General features: G+C 38.8%; 1 protein-coding gene across 2 annotated transcripts in view; it reads left to right on the top strand.

Moving 5' to 3' along the window:
• Positions 1–19,337, top strand: part of RNL (RNAligase) — a 63,715-nt gene that overhangs the window by 14,396 nt on the left and 29,982 nt on the right. For both annotated transcript variants that reach the window (XM_082919630.1, XM_082919631.1), the window contains exons 11-17: positions 66–230; positions 605–765; positions 910–941; positions 1,531–1,706; positions 7,093–7,172; positions 16,393–16,458; positions 16,567–16,856. In XM_082919630.1, the coding sequence (XP_082775756.1) occupies positions 66–230; positions 605–765; positions 910–941; positions 1,531–1,706; positions 7,093–7,172; positions 16,393–16,458; positions 16,567–16,856 (970 nt within the window). The remainder of the gene's footprint in view (positions 1–65; positions 231–604; positions 766–909; positions 942–1,530; positions 1,707–7,092; positions 7,173–16,392; positions 16,459–16,566; positions 16,857–19,337) is intronic.

Raw genomic sequence — 19,337 nt, 5'->3', positions numbered from 1 at the left:
TATGATATAATATGATTTTCCCAAATATACATAAAAAGAAAATGATTCTGACAATACAATTGCAGCAAATAAAAGCTCTTCTTGAGAGTGTTGGGACTTCTTTCTGCCCTGATTATTTAGACTGGTTTGGGAATGGTGCAACTGATTCACATTCCAGAAATGCTGATCAATCTGTTCTTTCAAAATTTTTACAAGCACATCCTGCTGATTTTTCTACCACTAAATTGCAGGTCAGGCCATACTTTTTGCAGATTTTTCTGAAGTATGAATTTACTTTTCCTATAATAGTTTCATAATCTGCTTAGATAATGTTATATCTGTTTCATAAACTGCTTGATCTTTATGGCTTTGTAATGTTATCTGTTATTTGGTTCGTTGGTTCTTGAAGTGATTGTCTGTTGAGTTATAACAATTTTATTGAGCTTATCAGACATTATTGTTTAATATTGCTTTTAAGATTTGATTGATGTCTAATATTTGCATTTGGTGTTTGTATATTTTGTGGTTGTCTTTGGGTATGATGCATCTAATATTGTAGAATTTGTTTCTGACTAAGAATTCTTCCTTTCCTGTAATATTAACCTTAATTTTTTGTTCAAGCCAGGAAATGATTCGTTTGATGAGAGAGAGGCGTTTTCCTGCTGCTTTTAAGTGTTACCATAACTTTCACAAAATTGGTTCTGTATATAGCGACAACCTGTTCTTCAAAATGGTCATCCATGTCCACAGCGATTCAGCATTTCGACGATATCAGAAAGAGATGAGGTCCTATTTAAACTTAAGCTTGTAATGTAGTGATTTATCTGGTACTTTGATGGACGTATATTATGGTCTATGTTATTCCTTGTCATTTTTTGGTTATGCATGTTCCTTGAATTTTGTGATTGAAAAACCTTTGGTATGTTTCAGGAACAAACCAGGATTGTGGCCTCTATATCGAGGTAACTGTCTTTCTTTTTTATCTTGTTTTAGTTCTATTTAAAAGTTTAAATTTTACAACCCGAAGAATTTGTCCCTTCTGGATGGCCTAAAGGACATTTATTTACCCCCAACCACCTCAAAGGAAGATATTTAACGCTCAACCATAGCTGAATGTTGTCTGCCACATATTTCTCCATGTCCGTATGGCTAATTCTGTAATCAAATTACTTCTCCATAATGTGGTGAGACTTGACAGTGGAAATAGGGATTAGAAGATTCAAATCCCTTACACAGCTGTGGTAAAAAGATTTGGAACTGTTGAAAGTGACATTGACTATTAATGGTTTGGTACACTTACAACCATGTAAGGAATTAGGATAATGAGGAGTATATGTCGTTGAGAAATGAAGGCTAAACCAATGTGTTAGGTAGTGATATTAGAAAATATAATAACACTTCCTACAGTAAGAATGATGTATTTGGAAGTATTTTTATGCAAAATTTTGATGCATACGTGCACGCACAGTCTCTGCCAAAAGATACGGCAGAATGGCATAAATCAGTTGGTGATGCTTCTTTTCTTTTTCTTTTTCTTTTTCTTTTTGCCAGGATTTTTTGTTGACATAAATTTATTCAAGGAAAACAGGGAGAAAGCTGCTCAAACTGCAAAAAACACCAATGATTTGCTTAAAAATGTCAACAGTAGCAATGGAACATTAGCAAAAGATGATTTAGCAGATGAAGATGCAAATTTGATGATCAAACTGAAATTTCTTACATATAAGGTATGTGTAGGTGATGATCTTCTTGTTATCTTGATTTGTAAATATTTGGTGGAATTTCACCCTTTCTATTGTGTGGTCCAATTTTTAATTTATTTGTATTAATTTCACGGCTTTTTATTATTACATGGGACTTGTATATTATAAATTTGGGTAGCTGAATAGACCCTTGCTGATCCCGCATAATAGGTCACTTGAATGATAGTAAGAATGTTGTTCATAAATTTCTAAGAGCTCTTTAGATCCCATATAAGAGTTGAAGCAAAAGTTATTATCTAGGGTCCATACCATGGTTATGATTATTGGCCGATTTGTACTTGTATTTTGGCCTTACGATACAGATACTTCTTCATATACCGTTGTGAATAAATATCATTCGCAATCTGGCTGGTTCGTTTTGCGACGGTTTGAATCGGATAAACAAACCGACTTATCAGTTAAGCGATCTGGTTCACAAAAATTTTAAAATTTGAAATCTAAATTGACTAGATTTTGGTATATTCCTGATGTGGGACAAAATAGTTTGGGGGGCTGTTTATGTAAAGTGGATTAGAGGAGTAGTAATTATATTCCAAAATGGGACTTTCATCTTTGTGTGCGAGTGTTTGGTATTCATATCACGTGGGGATATGAAGTAAATCAAGCACATATTTTATTTCTTGAGATCATTGTAAAACTTGAGTTACAGTGAAAAAAAATGTAGAATAACAAGTATTTAGAGTGTTATGTCCAAGATCGGTTGAAGGTGGACTTTGTGGGGTGTTTTTTTGTAATTAATTTGCTTCAATTGTCTTATTAAGTATAAAAAAGAAATTATTTATTGATACATTGGTTAAAATGTGACAAATTATGTTTAATAGTAAAAAATTGTGTATCATTGAACTTTAGGAGAGTTATGAATGATTTAAAAAATTTCACAACAATGACACCCAATTCCTAATACGTATCCCTAGATACTTCTGATAAGGAAGGATTGATGAAGAAAAAAAAGGAAGGATTGAGAGAGTTGGATGAGTGTTAGCAGAAAATTCTATTATGCCACAATTTATGTTTTTGAATGCACGTTTCAAAACATGACACTTTTGTTCCAAAATGATGAATTTAACAATTTGGAAGCGATCTCCAATATTTTTCCTATGCACTTTCTTGAAGTTCTTCTTGCAAGGAGAAAACATCAAATATAATCAAATTAAAATAATAGAGGGAAGGGTGGATCCGGATTTGTTTGACTTTTTGGACTTTGTAGATGATTTGATTGGGTAGATGTAGCCCTTTATTTTGGGGTTCTACTTTTGTATTCTTTAGCATCTTCTTGATGTTTTTCGTGATAAAATTTATTTATTTATCAAAAAAATAATAATAATAGAGCGGAGTTTTGGTATGTCAAACAAAATAGGCCATAATGCCTCCTAGAATTGTGTTTTTACGTGATTAATTGGAAGAATAATTGACTATATATTATTGACTGTCTATTCAAAAAAATTACTCACATTTAGAAGTACCTTGAATTCTAGTAGTGTATGATATATCTATACAACCCTTAGGTGATGTGTTGCGCTTACCTTCGGATGTTTCGAAAAGTGAGCAAGGGGCGCTGCATCCTGGATGTAGTGAAAAATGGGCAAAGGTTTTCACGTTTTTCTGGACAAGTGCAGATAAAGAAGCTAGTCCAAGATTGTAGGTTTAGGGTAGCCACATGGAATATAGGAATTTTAACTGGTAAGACTATGAAATTAATAGATGTCATGATTAGGAGAGTTAGTATAGCTTGCGTACAAAAAACTAAGTGGACGAGTGAGAAAGCTCGAGAAGTAGAGAATACCGGTTTTAAGCTATATTATAGTGGTAAGGATAGACACAGGAATGTGGTAGGAATAATAGTTGTCAAGGGTCTGGTTGAAAATATAGTTGCAGTCATTAGGAAAGGTAATAGGATTATGTTAGTTAAACTAGTTATTGGAGATTATATAGTGAACGTTTTTAGTGCATACGCCCCCCCTCAAGTAGGATTAGATGATCAGACTAAGAGAGTTTTTTGAGACCAAATGGATGAAGTATTACAGGAGATACCCGTAGGAGAGAACTTGGTTATAGGTGGTGATTTCAATGGCCATGTAAGAGTAGATAAACTAGGTTATGAGAGGGTGCATGGTGGGTATGATTTTGGTGATAAAAATGAGGCTGGAGAGAATATTTTAGATTTTGCGTTGGTTTCTGACCTAGTAGTGGCCAATACTATGTATAAGAAGAGAGATGAGCATTTGATAACCTTAAAGAGTAGGGCAATTAGGAGCCAAATAGATTATTTTCTAGTAAGAAAAGGGGACCGTCTAAAATGTAGCAACTGTAAGGTGATTCCTGGAGGGAGTTTGATGTCTCAACATAGGATTTTGGTATTGGATTTATACTTTAAAGGGCAATACCAAGCTCGGAAAGATAGTGGGCGTCGCAGGACTAGATGGTGGGACCTAAAAGAGGATAAACTAGACACATTTAAGAATATAATGGATAAAGAAAGTACTTGGGACTTGGAAGATGATGCTGACGCTATGTGGAACTCGATGGCCAATTGTATGAGGAGAATCTCAAAGCAAGTTTTTGGAGAGTCGAAAGGAAAGGGATTTAACTTTTGGAAAACTTGGTGGTGGAGGGAGGAGGTCCAAGCGGTAATAAGGATGAAAAAAAAAGAGGGCTTTAAAAAGTGACAAAATGATAGAACTGAGAAAAATTTTAAGCGCTACAAATTTGCCAATAAGGAGGTTAAAAAAGTAGTGAGAGGGACTAAGTTGAAAGTCTATGATGACCTATATACTAGACTAGATAGTAAGGAGGGAGAGAAGAGGATATACAAACTTGCTAAGATAAGAGAGAGGAAAGTAAGATATTTTAATCAGGAAAGTAAGATATTTTAATCAGGTTAAGTGCATCAAAGGTGAGGACTCTAAGGTGTTGGTGAAGGATAAAGAGATTAAGGAGAGGTGAAAGAACTATTTTGAGAAGTTAAATGAGGAACATGGAGATAGGTCAAAAGGGGAGGAAGTAGGCAGTAATAAGGGAAACCATGACTATAGGTTCTGTCATAGAATTAGGGACTTTGAAGTGGAGTTTGCACTTAAGAAGATGAAATTGAATAAGGCTTTAGAACCCAATGATATACCTATTGAAGCGTGGAAATGTTTGGGTAAGAAGGGGGTTGCATGATTGATTAGGTTATTTAGCAAGATTTTGTTGACTAGGAAAATGCCAGATAAGTGGAGGAAGAGTATTTTAGTGCCAATATATAAGAATAAAGGAGATGTCCAGAATTGCAACAGTTATAGAGGAATCAAGTTAACATGTCACACAATGAAAGTGTGGGAGAGAGTGATGGAATGCCGATTGCGAGATATAACAGAGGTGTCTGAGAATCAATTTGGGTTTATGCCTGATAGGTCAACAATAGAAGCGATCTATCTTTTGAGGAGAGTAATAGAAAAGTATAGAGAAAGAAAAGAGACATATATATGGTTTTTATCGATCTTGAGAAAACATATGATAGAGTGTCTCGAGATATAATCTGGTGGGTGTTAGAGAAGAAATGGTCGACAAAAGGTTACATTGATGTGATTAGAGATATGTATGAAGGTGTGGTGACCACTATTAGATCGCCTGCTGGAGAGACGAGTAACTTTTCAATTACTGTAGGGTTATTCCAAGGATCATCCTTAAGTCCTTATCTTTTCGCTTTAGTTATGGATGAATTGACGCGCAATCTTTAGGATGATGTGCTATGGTGTATGTTTTTTGCAGATTATATCGTGTTAGTAGATGAGACTAGAGAATGAGTTAACACTAACTTAGAGATTTGGAGAAAAATACTTGAATCTAAAGGATTTAAGATAAGCAGAACTAAAACAGAATATATGGAGTGTAATTTTAGTAACAGTCACAATGGAAGTAGAGGAGAAGTGAAGATTGAGAACCAAGAACTACCTAAGAGTGGACATTTTTGTTATTTAGGATCGATTATCAGAACGACCGGGGAGATTGGAGCGGATGTGATCCACAGAATTAAAGCGGGTTGGCTTAAGTGGAAGAGTATGTCTGGAGTACTATGTGATAAACGAGTACCAATTAGATTAAAAGTGAAGTTCTATAGATTGGTTATTAGACCAACGATCTTGTATGGGATAGAATGTTGGGCAACTAAGAAACAACATGTAGATAAGATGAGTGTTGTTGAGATGAGGATACTAAGGTGGATGTGTGGCAAAACTAGAAAGACTGAGTTATGAATGAGTATATTCGAGAATGGGTAGGAGTAGTATTGATAGAAGATAAGTTGAGAGAGAATAGATTGAGATGGTTTGGTCATATACAACGGAGACTAACAAAGGCAGTAGTGAAGAGATGCGATATTGTGACAGTAGATGGTAGTGTTAGGGGAAGGGATAGACTTAGATTGATGTGGACTAATGTAGTAAATAGAAATATGAATCTCCTTAATTTGACTAACGAAATGGCCTTGGACAGAGTCGAGTGAACAAGAAGGATTCATGCAGCCGACCCTATTTGATGGGACTTAAGGCTTAGTTTGGTTTATGATATATCTATACAAATCTACCTGTGTACATCATTCCCGTTCTCATCCCTAGATGGAATGGGAATGATCCTCATTCTGGGTAGCATAGATTTGATGGTTGGGTTGAAATGAGGTGGGATGGTGATAGTTTATTAAATTTATAGAACCATTAAGTTCGTAAATTTCAAGTAGCGAAAAAATTATAGAGTTTGCTTGTTAAGACTCTTCTTTTGTTATATACATACATAGCTCTTTAGTTTAATTGAATCTAAATTAGAAATTCTTTATAAATAGAGGACTTAATATCCTTATAAGTTAATAAAAGAGAGTGACCAACATTAATTACCCCTATGACATGGCATTTTAAACATGTGAGAGAGTAAAGAGTTTCATGTAAATTTAGAAACAGAAGTTATAAAAAAGATGACTAGTTGTAAGCACATTATGTTTTCTTTGTTGACTCAAATTACATGATTCTTTTTTTTGCTTTGCACATGCACACACGCTAATGTAGGACAGGTTTTAGGAGTTTAGTATTATTTGTTGTATCTTGATTTTCGTTACTTTTTTTGGAGTCTAGAACTCTATTAATTATTTTTAGTGGATTTAGGTTTCTAGTGGTAGAATTTTGGATCCTTACGAGTTACTGTATTAGTTAAAAAAGATTTTTTATGACACAATTTGAGATGTCTGCTTTCTGCTTTCCTGTTTTTGTTTCTAACTTAGGGCCTTATTTTTTACCGTGTATTGTTTGCTTTTTTCCTCAATTTTTTCTTCTGATAGTCCAACTGATTACATATTCATAACTCTTCTCCTTGTGCTGTGCAGTTGCGAACGTTTTTGATCCGTAATGGCTTGTCAATTCTTTTCAAGCAGGGTCCATCAGCTTACAAGACTTACTACCTGAGGTAAGATTATCTATATTTTCACCAATTTGTGGTTGGAATGGGAACATGAGAGGAAGATGTATGGTAGAGCTGAACAATTATATGAATCTTCTAGACTATGCTACTTGCAATGCGGATAGTTTTGATATGTGGAATAGGAACGGGAATGTGGTACTTGACATGATGTAAAATGTGGTATGATGGGGGTAGCTTCTATATTTTAGATTAATAGATTTTAAGGTACTTCTAAAATAATTTTCTTTTAATAATTAGGCATGCAATAAAATAGTTATTTAAAAAAAAAAAAAAAAAAAAAACTTTTTGTTTACCCATTTGTGTGAGCATTATGGCCCATTTTGTATATTTTGTCTTGCCAAAACACTACTCTCTGTAGTTTTTAGCACATTATATTTTAAATATTTTTTTCTCCCAAGGAAACCTTTTAAAGAAAAATAGAATTTTTTTTGGGATTGATTTGGGTTCTAAATTCACTATATTGGAATGAAATGGTAACATGTTTCGGAAGCTGTTCCATAACATAAATGCTAAGGTGTTAGCGTTTTCTTGTATCACTAGTTCTAGATAAAGATTAAAAACGATTGGTAAAGTATACCATTGGATAAGATCTTTTCAGTGTAATAAAGAATTTATTGAAATAGTGGACACGGAAAAATAAACCACATATAAATCATAATAAAAATAAAAATAGAGGCTTAACGATTTAACGTGGAAAACCTTGAAGAAAACTTTCTTCAAGGAAAAAACCATGAGCATACCCAACCAAACAAAATCTACTATGAATGTAAGATGTTAAAACCTATCACCTACTTCACCCACTTAAACCTACTCCACTAAACCTAACCCACTACACCACTATCACCTCCACTTAAACCTACTCCACTAAACCTAACCCACTACACCACTACCACCTCACCTACTCCACTAAACCTAACCCACTACACCACTACCACCTTCACTTCACCTACTCCTTACCTACTACACACTCACCCTCTTCTATATATAGGAATCATGAATCATTGTAAAAAATATATCAATAAACTTGTAACAATCAATCAATCAATAATACTTGAATTGTAACATGGTATCAGAGCAAGGTTGAGAAGCTAATAATTCTGCTTCACCGGCGGGCGGCAGCCTCGCCTTGGCCGCCCGCCGGACCTCTACACATACCTTTCCCTAGTATGTTCTTGCTGCTGAAATTGTCTGTTGCAGCTTGAAGTTCCCTGAATTGGAACCTCCTCAAGTTAAGATCAGCGTCCGTGCTAAGATCAACGGCCGCTGACAATGCCACGAATGCGGCCGCATCTTCTGTGCAGTTCACGTACTGCACACTAACTTCTACCGTGGGTTTACTGCACTTGCTTCCCTCCCATCACGAACCCTCTATACATGCAGTACGGCCACAACCCGTACCCGAAGTCCCCACTTCCCTTGGGGCTCCCTGCCGGCGCCGTCCTGGACGAGCTCGAAGCTGTAGCTAAGGCCGTCGTTGGCACCGCGCTCCCGCCAGGCCTCGACTCCGACTTCTGTCTCCAGCCGAGAGGCAGATCTCAGCCGATCTCATCTTCTGCCAATTTCTGGAAAACTGACCAGTGTTTAGGATCCTGATTTTCTATGTTGAAGCTCAAACCAGCTCCGTCTTTCTGTAGCGGACTCAACCCGGATGAAACCTCAGACAATATTGCCTTAGAGAATGTATCCGAAAGGAAATCACGAGGGAATCGGTCATTAATATCAATGAGGATGTCTCCCTGCTCTGGTTTGGAAACCCCGATAGATGGTTCCCTAGAGCTCTCCATCCAAGCTGAGTATTATTAGTAGTGAAATTGCTGTCAGCCCTGTCACTCCACTGAGGCTCTGGACACCCTTGTTTCGCCTCTCTCACCCCACTCCTTTATTTTATTTATCACCACACCCTCCACTTCCTTTTATTTATTTATTATTTTATTTTACTTTTCTTCTTTTATTTTTTTATTTTTTTCTTTACATGCCACCCCACTCGTTGTCAGACCATGCCCCCAACTTCACAAAGACATCATTCAGACCATGCCTCCACTTCATTTTATTTATTATTATTATTATTATTATTTTATTAATAAAAAAAAAACAAAAAAAAAAAAAAAAAAAAAAAAAAAAAATCATTCCAGTTTACTTTTTCTGCTCCGTCTTGTCCATTCACGCCATTCGGCTTTTCACAATACACTCATTTTATTCATATCGGGATCAACCCCGATCCATATTTTACAAAAAAAAAAAAAAAAAAAAAAAAAAAACAACAACAACAACAACAACCACAACAATCCACAAAACAAATATCACAACAACAACAGCTTTGTTTTCTTTTCTGCAGACGGCCACCCACCGACCTACTCTGCCGCCGGTCTCTTTTTCTTGCCTCCGTCTTGGACAGCCTTTGACGGTACTGCCTCCGTGCTTCCTCGACCACCACGCCAGTTGCCTCCTCCCTGCTCCTCCACTCCCGCATCTGGTGGCCCTCCAAATCGGAACATCACGGTGGCCTTCCGCTTCAGCTCCTTGTTTTCTGCCCTTAGCACGCTTATCTCTGCTTGCGCATCCTTATACATGCGTTGGAGCAGAGCCAGTTGGGAGTTTAACTGCTGCACCTCATTTGTCCTACTCTGCAGCCGGTTCGACAGGTTTGTGACCGCCGTCATGCTTTCCACACATACCTTCAAAGTATACTGATTGGCCTCCACATCCGACAGCACTGTCATTCTTTGCTCCACAGACCGCATCGGAAAGTTCAACGGAGTATACCCAGCGGTGTTTGGTTGAGGTTCCAGTGCCACCGCACCAGTTCTCTCTCTCGTTGACTCGTTGAGGTCGGGAAAGAGGGTGAGCAGTCCACGGGAAGACGAGGACGAGGCCATTTTTCTGGGCAACAGAGTGTTACAGCGTATTACAGAGTTTCTCTCTCAGCACAACAGTGTTACAGCCTCTCTCTCTCAGCACAACGAAGAGTTTTACAGAGGATTTCGCAATTTTTTTTGCTTCTGCCTCGGCCTCAGGCCCTGTAATGGTTAAATAGCCGAGGCAGCCACGCGCATCGCGCGCCTCTTGCCGTTCGACACACTGGCACGCCTTTTCATGGCACATCTTTTGATAAAATGGACACGCCTTTTGATGGCACACCTTTTGATGGGTTGGGCACGCCTTTTGATGGCACGCCTTTTTTGACAACTTTGGGCACACCTTTTGAGGGTGCAACTTTTTCAAGGGTCCGACAAGACTCTGTAAACTGTCCCGACATTGATTCCGGTTAGCTCCTTCAAGGGTCCGACAAGACTCTGTAAACTGTCCCGACATTGATTCTGGTTAGCTCCTTCAGGGGTCCGACAAGACTCTGTAAACTGTCCCGACATTGATTCCGGTTAGCTCCTTCAGGGGTCCGACAAGACTCTGTAAACTGTCCCGACATTGATTCCGGTTAGCTCCTTCAAGGGTCCGATAAGACTCTGTAAACTGTCCCGACATTAATTTCGGTTAGTTCCTTTATGGGTCCGACAAGACTCTGTAAACTGTCCCGACATTGATTCCGGTTAGTTTCTACAAGGGTCCAGCAAGACTCTGTAAACTGTCACAACAATTGTCACAACATTGTCTGCTACAACGGTCCGACATGACCCCATAAACTGTCTTCTACATCGGTCTGACACCGCCATCCAGTGTCCTCTACACCGTTATGACACCACCATACAGTGTCCTCTGCAACGTTATGACACCCCCATACAGTGTCCTCTACAACGTTATGACACCACCATCCAGTGTCTTCACCAATGGTCTGACACGACCATACAGTGTCTCCTATCCTCTTTTATTTTTATGTATTTTCTTGTTTTGTTACTCTCTCCAAACTCAAGTTGGCTAGTTCCTATCCCCCTTGAGTTTGCGGGGGGCTGTTAAAACCTATCAATTAGAATTTCTCATCTTTACCTTCACCTACTCCACTACACACTCCACTTCACCTACCTCCACTTCACCACACACTCCACTTCACCTAACCCACTATCACCTCCACTACACCTACTACCACATTTTCTTCTATATATAGATTGTATAGGAATTGTAATAAATCAATCTTGTAATACATCAATCATAAACTCATCAATCAATAAATACATAAATTTTTACATGGTATCAGAGCAAGGTTAACAACTTAACCATTCTGCTTCACCGGCGGGCGGCAGTCTCGCTTTGGCCGTCCGCCGAACCTCTCCACATCTGAGCATGGCTTGCCACTTGAGTTGGTGTCTTAGACTTCACAAAATTATGCTTGCAGTAATTCTGAGGAATGAAGTTGGATGGTTCGATGAGGAGGAACACAACTCTAGCCTGGTAGCAGCTCGGTTAGCTACAGATGCTGCGGATGTGAAATCGGCCATTGCTGAGAGGATCTCTGTGATATTGCAAAATATGACATCCCTCCTCACTTCGTTTATAGTTGCTTTTGTGGTGGAATGGAGGGTCTCCCTTCTCATCTTGGCCACCTTCCCTCTTCTTGTCCTAGCCAACTTTGCTCAGCAACTCTCTCTCAAAGGGTTTGCTGGTGACACAGCCAAGGCTCATGCCAAGACAAGCATGATTGCAGGGGAGGGAGTGAGCAACATTCGAACCGTTGCAGCCTTCAATGCTCAAGAGAAAGTCCTATCCCTATTCTGCTATGAGCTCCGTGTCCCACAGCTCCGAAGCCTTCGCCGAAGCCTTACTGCTGGTGGCCTCTTTGGCCTTTCTCAACTTGCTCTCTATACCTCCAAAGCTCTCCCTTTTGAAATCTATTTTTCACCCCTGCCCATGAACACCACCGACAGAGAGCACATGCATACACATGCTCACCATTCCACCATTCCACATTTTTGAAATGAATAGTGCTGGTGGGCCCTACCACTAGCCAAAGCATCCACTCAATTTGTCTCCACTTTGCATTTTTCCCTTTTTTTTTTTTTTTTTTTTTTTTTTTTTTTTTATTTCTTTTGTTTTTTTTTTTATCATGCCATCCACCTAAGTTTGTCCCTCTCTCTCCTACGTTTGCTTTCAAATTTAATTATTATTATTATTTTTTTTTCTTTCTTTATTTTATTGTCTCAAAAAAAAAAAAAAAAAAAAAAAAAAAAACAAAAATATTCTATTACCAAACATCATCATCTCATTTTTTAAAACCACAACAAAGCTTCCACTGTTATTCTAAACTATAATAATACACCATCGCCCCAACATCCTCCACTCACAAATATTCTCTCTTTTCTTTATCTATTTTTTTATTCTTATTATTATTATTAAACACAAAAAAAAAAAAAAAAAAAAAAAAAAAAAAAAAACACCATTCCACATACTTGTCATTTCTTTCATGCCGAGGATCAACCCCGATCATAATTTTACACAAAAAAAAAAAAAAAAAAAAAAAAAAAAAAACCAACAACAACAACCACAACAACACCACCAACAACAAACCACAACGGCTTTGCTTTCTTTCCTGCAGACGGCCACACCCCGACATCCCTTCTCTACTCTACTGCAGGTCTCTTCTTTTTGCCTCCGTCCTGGGCAGTCCTTGCCGGTGTTGCCTCCGTGTTTCCCACTCCACTGGGCATGATCACTCCCCCATACTCCTCCACTGCCGCATATGGCGGCCCTCCAAATCGGAACATCACGGTGGCCTTCCGCTTCAGCTCCTTGTTTTCTGCCCTTCGCACGCTTATCTCTGCTCGCGCATCCTTATACATGCGTTGGAGCAGAGCCAGCTGGGAGTTTAACTGCTGCACCTCATTTGTCCTACTCTGCAGCCGGTTCGACAAATTTGTGACCGCCGTCATGGTTTCCACGCATGACTTCAGAGTATACTGATTAGCCTCAATATCAGTTTGCACCGCCATTTTTTGCTCCACCGACCGCATCGGAAAGTTCAATGGAGCAAAACCAGAGGTGTTTGGTTGAGGTTCACTGGCCACCGCACCAGTTATTTCTCCTGTGGGCTCGTTCAGTTCTGGAAAGAGCGTGAGCAGGTTCTGGGTAGCTGGACGGGAAGAAGAGGCCATGTTTTGGGTTGCTAAGTGTTTCAGAGCAAGGTTTTACAGAGTGTTTCAGACTGCCAAAATTCAGAGGTTTCAAACTGGTTTGCACAGCCTCTGCCTCTGCCTCTGCCTCAACCTTGGTTAAATAGCCAGGGCCGATCCGCGCATCGCGCGCCACTTGCCGACAGCCGACAAACGGGCACGCAAGCCAAGGCGCCCACGTGCCTCGCCATCATGTCCGGCACACCTTTTGATGGCTTGGGCACGCCTTTTGATGGCACGCCTTTTTATGGATTGGGCACGCCTTTTGATGGCACGCCTTTTAAAAAATTGGGCGCACCTTTTGAGGATGCGATTTTTTATGGGTCCGACAAGACTCTATAAACTGTCCCGACATTTGATACCGGTTAGTTTCTATAAGGGTCCGACAAGACTCTGTAAACTGTCCCGACATAGATACCGGTTAGTTTCTACAAGGGTCCGACAAGACTCTGTAAACTGTCCCGACATTGATTCCGGTTAGTTTCTACAAGGGTCCAGCAAGACTCCGTAAACTGTCACAACATTGTCTTCTACAACGGTCCGACATGACCCCTTAAACTGTCTTCTACAAACGGTCCGACATGACCCAATAAACTGTCTTCTACAACGGTCCGACATGACCCAATAAACTGTCTTCTACAACGGTCCGACATGACCCCATAAACTGTCTTCTACAACGGTCTGACACCACCATACAGTGTCCTCTACAACGTTATGACACCCCATACAGTGTCTTCACCAACGGTCTGACACGACCATACAGTGTCCTCTACAACGTTATGACACCCCATACAGTGTCTTCACCAACGGTCTGACACGACCATACCGTGTCTCCTATCCTTTTTTATTTTTATGTATTTTTCTTGTTTTGTTACTCTCTCCAAACTCAAGTTGGTTAGTTTCTCTCCTCCTTGAGTTTGCGGGGGGCTGTTAGAATTTCTCATCTTTACCTTCACCTACTCCACTACACACTCCACTTCACCTACCTCCACTTCACCACACACTCCACTTCACCTAACCCACTATCACCTCCACTACACCTACTACCACATTTTCTTCTATATATAGATTGTATAGGAATTGTAATAAATCAATCTTGTAATACATCAATCATAAACTCATCAATCAATAAATACATAAATTTTTACAACCTACTTCACCCACTTAAACCTACTCCACTAAACCTAACCCACTACACCACTATCACCTCCACTTAAACCTACTCCACTAAACCTAACCCACTACACCACTACCACCTCACCTACTCCACTAAACCTAACCCACTACACCACTACCACCTTCACTTCACCTACTCCTTACCTACTACACACTCACCCTCTTCTATATATAGGAATCATGAATCATTGTAAAAAATATATCAATAAACTTGTAACAATCAATCAATCAATAATACTTGAATTGTAACATAAGATATGTAAGACTCAGCAAGAGAGAGCTTACAAACCCAACTCGTTAGTCTTTCACAAAGCTTCTCACTTGCTTTCCGCTCCTGCTCTTGATTCACTAGTGCTCCATAGAACTCATTCCAAGTTCCACTCCTTGCGGCTCTGTTACATAATGGCCTGCGGATGGGTATGCAGTGCAATTGTGGTGGGTTATTTAATAAAACTCTCAAACATGAATTTCCATCACAAAAATTAAAAAAACTGAAGCTCTAGTTTATTGAATGAGAAAAACAGGTTTCAACAGGTAGATGAATTGCCAACATTAGTAGAGTTTTCTCTTTCAAAAGTGGGTGGAAGTTTGTGCATGAAAAAATTGGTTAGTATTTATAAGAAGTCAAGTAGTTAAACCTAATTCCACTAGATTTCAGGTGTGCATTTGAGCTGGCTTTGGGTGTGCAACACTGATCTGGAATACCAACCACATGCTAGCCTGCACACTCCAGTGGGCATCAAGTCTTCTTTTAGAAAATCAAAAGACACCCCTACTGAGCACAAGGTTCTGGGTGCATTGCCCAAATCTTGGTGACCCACTCAAATGGCCTTGCGGCTGCTATTGGGTGCATCAGCCTTGTTTTTCAAAATAAATCAATTCCTAAACTTATTAATTATCAGGATTAAAAATGAATTAAGCAGGCCAATTTTGAGCAATTTAAAAAAACGAAGTGTCCTAAAACTAATGCAACATGCTCATGTCGATGTATGCATGAAAGGTACTGCTCTTTAATGCCTAACACTCTCAGACACTTATCCTAGGTTATTAACCCATTACAATACATCCCAAGTTCGACACAGCAGACGGATAAAGTTTTGTCACACCGAAATCACCAACACTATTTAAATGCTGTTACATATATGATTTTCATGTGAGCTTTTGGTTGGCTTGTTTTTTTTTGGAATAGTTTGAGGGTAATCTGCATAATGTTTGTCATCTTGGGAATTTTTTGAGGTTTATCAAAAAAAAAAAAAAAAAAAACTTAGGATGTTCTTGGGGTTGCATTATTCAACTTAGTAATTTTTACTATAAATATCTGTGGATTAGATACTTTGTAGTTTGTTCTTTCAAATTTGCACCCTTTGGGCACTTCAGTGTATTTGTGCAATATACTCTTGCTATGGTGGCTTTTTTACTTTATAGTTTCACTAGTTGATTGATTTTTTTTTTTCATGAAATACGAGTCATTGAAAAAACCCAACCAATTTCAAAAGTAATATTGATTTATAGTGTGTTGCTTTAAGAACAGGATAACTGCTTTTTGTGAGATAGCAGTTTTACATCAACTGTACTTAATTTTGAGGGGCTCTGCATCTCTGAGGTCCATAGATTGTCTTTTCTCTTGTAGTTAGTCAGTTGCTCCTGCTCATGGAACTTGGAATTGTGGCTTATCTTCCAAGTAATCCCATTATAGATTTTTGTAGTCTGCACATCACGCTATCAAATTATTGCAACTAGAAGCATTTTTAATTTAAAATCACAAGGCCTACTGGACAAGTAAAGTTATGACATTATTTTATTATGCTGGTCCTTTGTGGACCAATTATGATTACATTTGGATGGTGTTGGGGATCTGAAATGATTGTGTTACAGGCTGCGGAAATTCTCTTCTATATTATATGCTTATTTCTTAGTTGTAGGGTGATAGATGTTTTTATAATATTGTGAATGACTATGTGTTGACATTTTAGGCAAATGAAAATATGGAACACTTCCCCAGGAAAGCAGAAGCAACTCAGCAAGATGCTAGATGAATGGTAATGCTGTTTTGATTCTTTGCGTCCTTGCTGCATTTATACTTGGTTGTACACTCTTCTGAGACAACTTGTGCAGCATGTAAAACACAATTTATTCTTTGTTTCTAGGGCGGTATACATACGAAGGAAGTGTGGGAACAAACAGCTATCATCATCCACGTACCTCAGTGAAGCTGAGCCTTTTCTTGAACAGTATGCAAAACGTAGTCCAGAGAATCAGGCTCTGATAGGGTCTGCTGGGAGCTTAGTGAGAGCTGAAGATTTCATGGCCATTGTTGAGGGAGGCAGGGATGAAGAGGGAGACCTTGAGACAGAGAGGGAGGTAGCACCATCAAGCCCCAGTGCCTCTGACAAGGATACCGTTGCAAAAAATGAGGGTCTGATAGTATTCTTTCCAGGTATAAGTTTTTTTTTTTTTAAAAACAGTTATTTTCTTCAATACCCTACAGAAGTTTATGGGTTTCTTGGGTATTTGGGTGGGTTTTTCTACTGCGTCTAATCAACTTGCTGATTGAACATCACATGATGTTGCAGAGTAAATAGTTTAATCTGATATGAGATGGTTGAATTGAACATGCATGATAAATTGTTTAATCTGATATGAGATGGTGGAACTTCTCTTGGTTTAAGTATGTATTCTGTGCCGACATTGATCTTATGGTCAAAGAGTCTGGCATTAACCGACCTCAGCTCCATGTAGAGCTCTTCAAATTTGGAACTCTGAATCAAAACAAACTATTGGATAGTCTTTTGATTGAAAACCATGTAGGCAAGCACTAATAGAGTTTTAAAAGGCGTTATTGAGGCTCGTCTTGAGGCAAGGCCAAGGTTATCATCGACAGCGGGGGGTAGGAGTGGTGTGGCCGTGGTGGTGACGATGGCGGGGGTAGGAGTGGTGACGGCGACGGCGACAGCGACAGCAACAGTGACGGCGGAGGTTATAACCATGTAAAATTTTCTTAATTTTTAACTTATATTTTAAGAGCCACTTAAATTTTAAGTGATACTAATTGTGATTATCAAACACGCTTAATGAATTTTCACTTAATGCATTTAGTTTTAAGTGTTGAATTAGGTTATCAAACGTCACCTTAGATTGCCTCATAAAAAAAACTCTCGTTTCGTTATTCCTTGTCTTAGGCCAGCTGTATTTTCCCAAAATTGTTCTTTTATTATAGATTTATCTAATTCTACTAGGAAGATTGAGAGAGGAACATGCAAGAATTTAGGATTGTTCATGGATCGGGCAATTTGAGTTTACAAAGGGAGCCGGCACTTGAACCGAATCATTCGGTTTGGAGATCCAACCAACCGTTGCTGACCGTAGGTCTATTTGAAACCGTCTGGTCTTTTCATTCGGTTGACAGTTGGAATACGGTCGGTTTCACAGATATTGATCTAAGGATTTCAGAGAGAGAATATGTGTGAAGATATGAAAAAAATTCACAGATCTAGAAGAGTGAGAGGGAATAAAATAAAATAGAAAGAGAGACTCCCAATTGGGTGATGGTCTGTAGCAACATCGCTTGTCGTCGCCAGTACTCCTCTAGATATTTGATCAGCCAACGTCAAATGCTATTGCCACTTAGCCGAAGAGAGATTTAAGAGAGAGAATAGAAGAGATCATTAAGGGATATGCTTGAAAAGAAAGAGAGAAGATGAATAGGGTTTGTAACATTGGTTTCATTATCATATTGTTGGGAAGATGAGACTGACAGATGCTTGAAGAGGAAGAGAGAAGATGAATAGGGTTTCTAACATTGGTTTTATCATCATATCGTTGCGAAGATAAAAGGATCTGAGTAACAGTGGATGACAGAGTGATAAGGGTGAATTTTTTTTTTAAGTGATAGACATGATAGGTGTACTGCAGTAAATAATATGGAGATACGTGAGGAGATTTGAATAGTGGCAGACAAAACGTGAACTTCTCAACAAAAAAAAAGAGAAAGTGACAAGATAGACAGCTACAGTACATAATATGGAGATATGTGCAAAGTTAGCACATTTTAATATAAAAATCGGTCGGATTGGTTTTAGGCTGTTCCTCTTCTCCAAACTCGATGTTTCCTTTCAGCCAAACCATCCAAAATGTTCTTGGTTCGGTCTGTTCGGACGGTTTAGTCAGTTTAATCAGATTGTTGAACAGCCCTACAAGAATTGCGAAGTAAAATTGGGTGAGAGCCTAAACTAAATACATCAGTTAATGGTATTAGATGAATGTGCTGGGGGAGGGAAAAGGATTACAGAAAGTAGACAGCCAAGAAAATGGACTTCAAATTAGAAACAAAATAATGTCATGTTGAGAACAACCCTTAGAGCTTCAAAATGGACTTCAAGAAAATCGACTCCTGCCCTTAGGCTTTGCTAAGGAATTGAGCTGCTGTTGTGCCCCCTGGATCTCAATAGACTTTGAACGAACAAGTGCACATGCTGAATGTCATAGAATAATATTATTAACTGCTCAAATCAATATCACAAGGTCACAGATGAAAAAATGGGTCACAACCAGCCCAAGAAAACTGATAATCAGTTGGGACACAAACAACCCACAAATCCAATAATGTGTTAAGGAATTGTTTGTCCCACCTAACATAATGATGAACTGAGTTTGAGATTATCTACCAGTTTGTCCAGTTGATTGTGTATTGGTGTGTTGACCTTGATTGTTAGGCATTGTGTGTACCATGGGCTGAAGCCCAGCGGTCCACTGTCAGGCATGTCCCCAATTCGGGGCCAATTAGGAAGATAGGAAAAGAGAAGGAACTGTGGGTCATCTTGGATGTCTTTTGGATTTACATTTTAAGGACAATTATTTTCTTCTTGGTGGTGCGTATGCCAGCATTGTACAGTGAAAGTTCTTACTGCCTTCGTTTGGA

This window comes from Camellia sinensis, chromosome 3 (genome assembly GCF_055761805.1).
Source record: "Camellia sinensis isolate YWXY chromosome 3, ASM5576180v1, whole genome shotgun sequence".
Lineage (NCBI taxonomy): Eukaryota > Viridiplantae > Streptophyta > Magnoliopsida > Ericales > Theaceae > Camellia > Camellia sinensis.
This window is presented reverse-complemented; position numbering and strand designations above follow the sequence as displayed.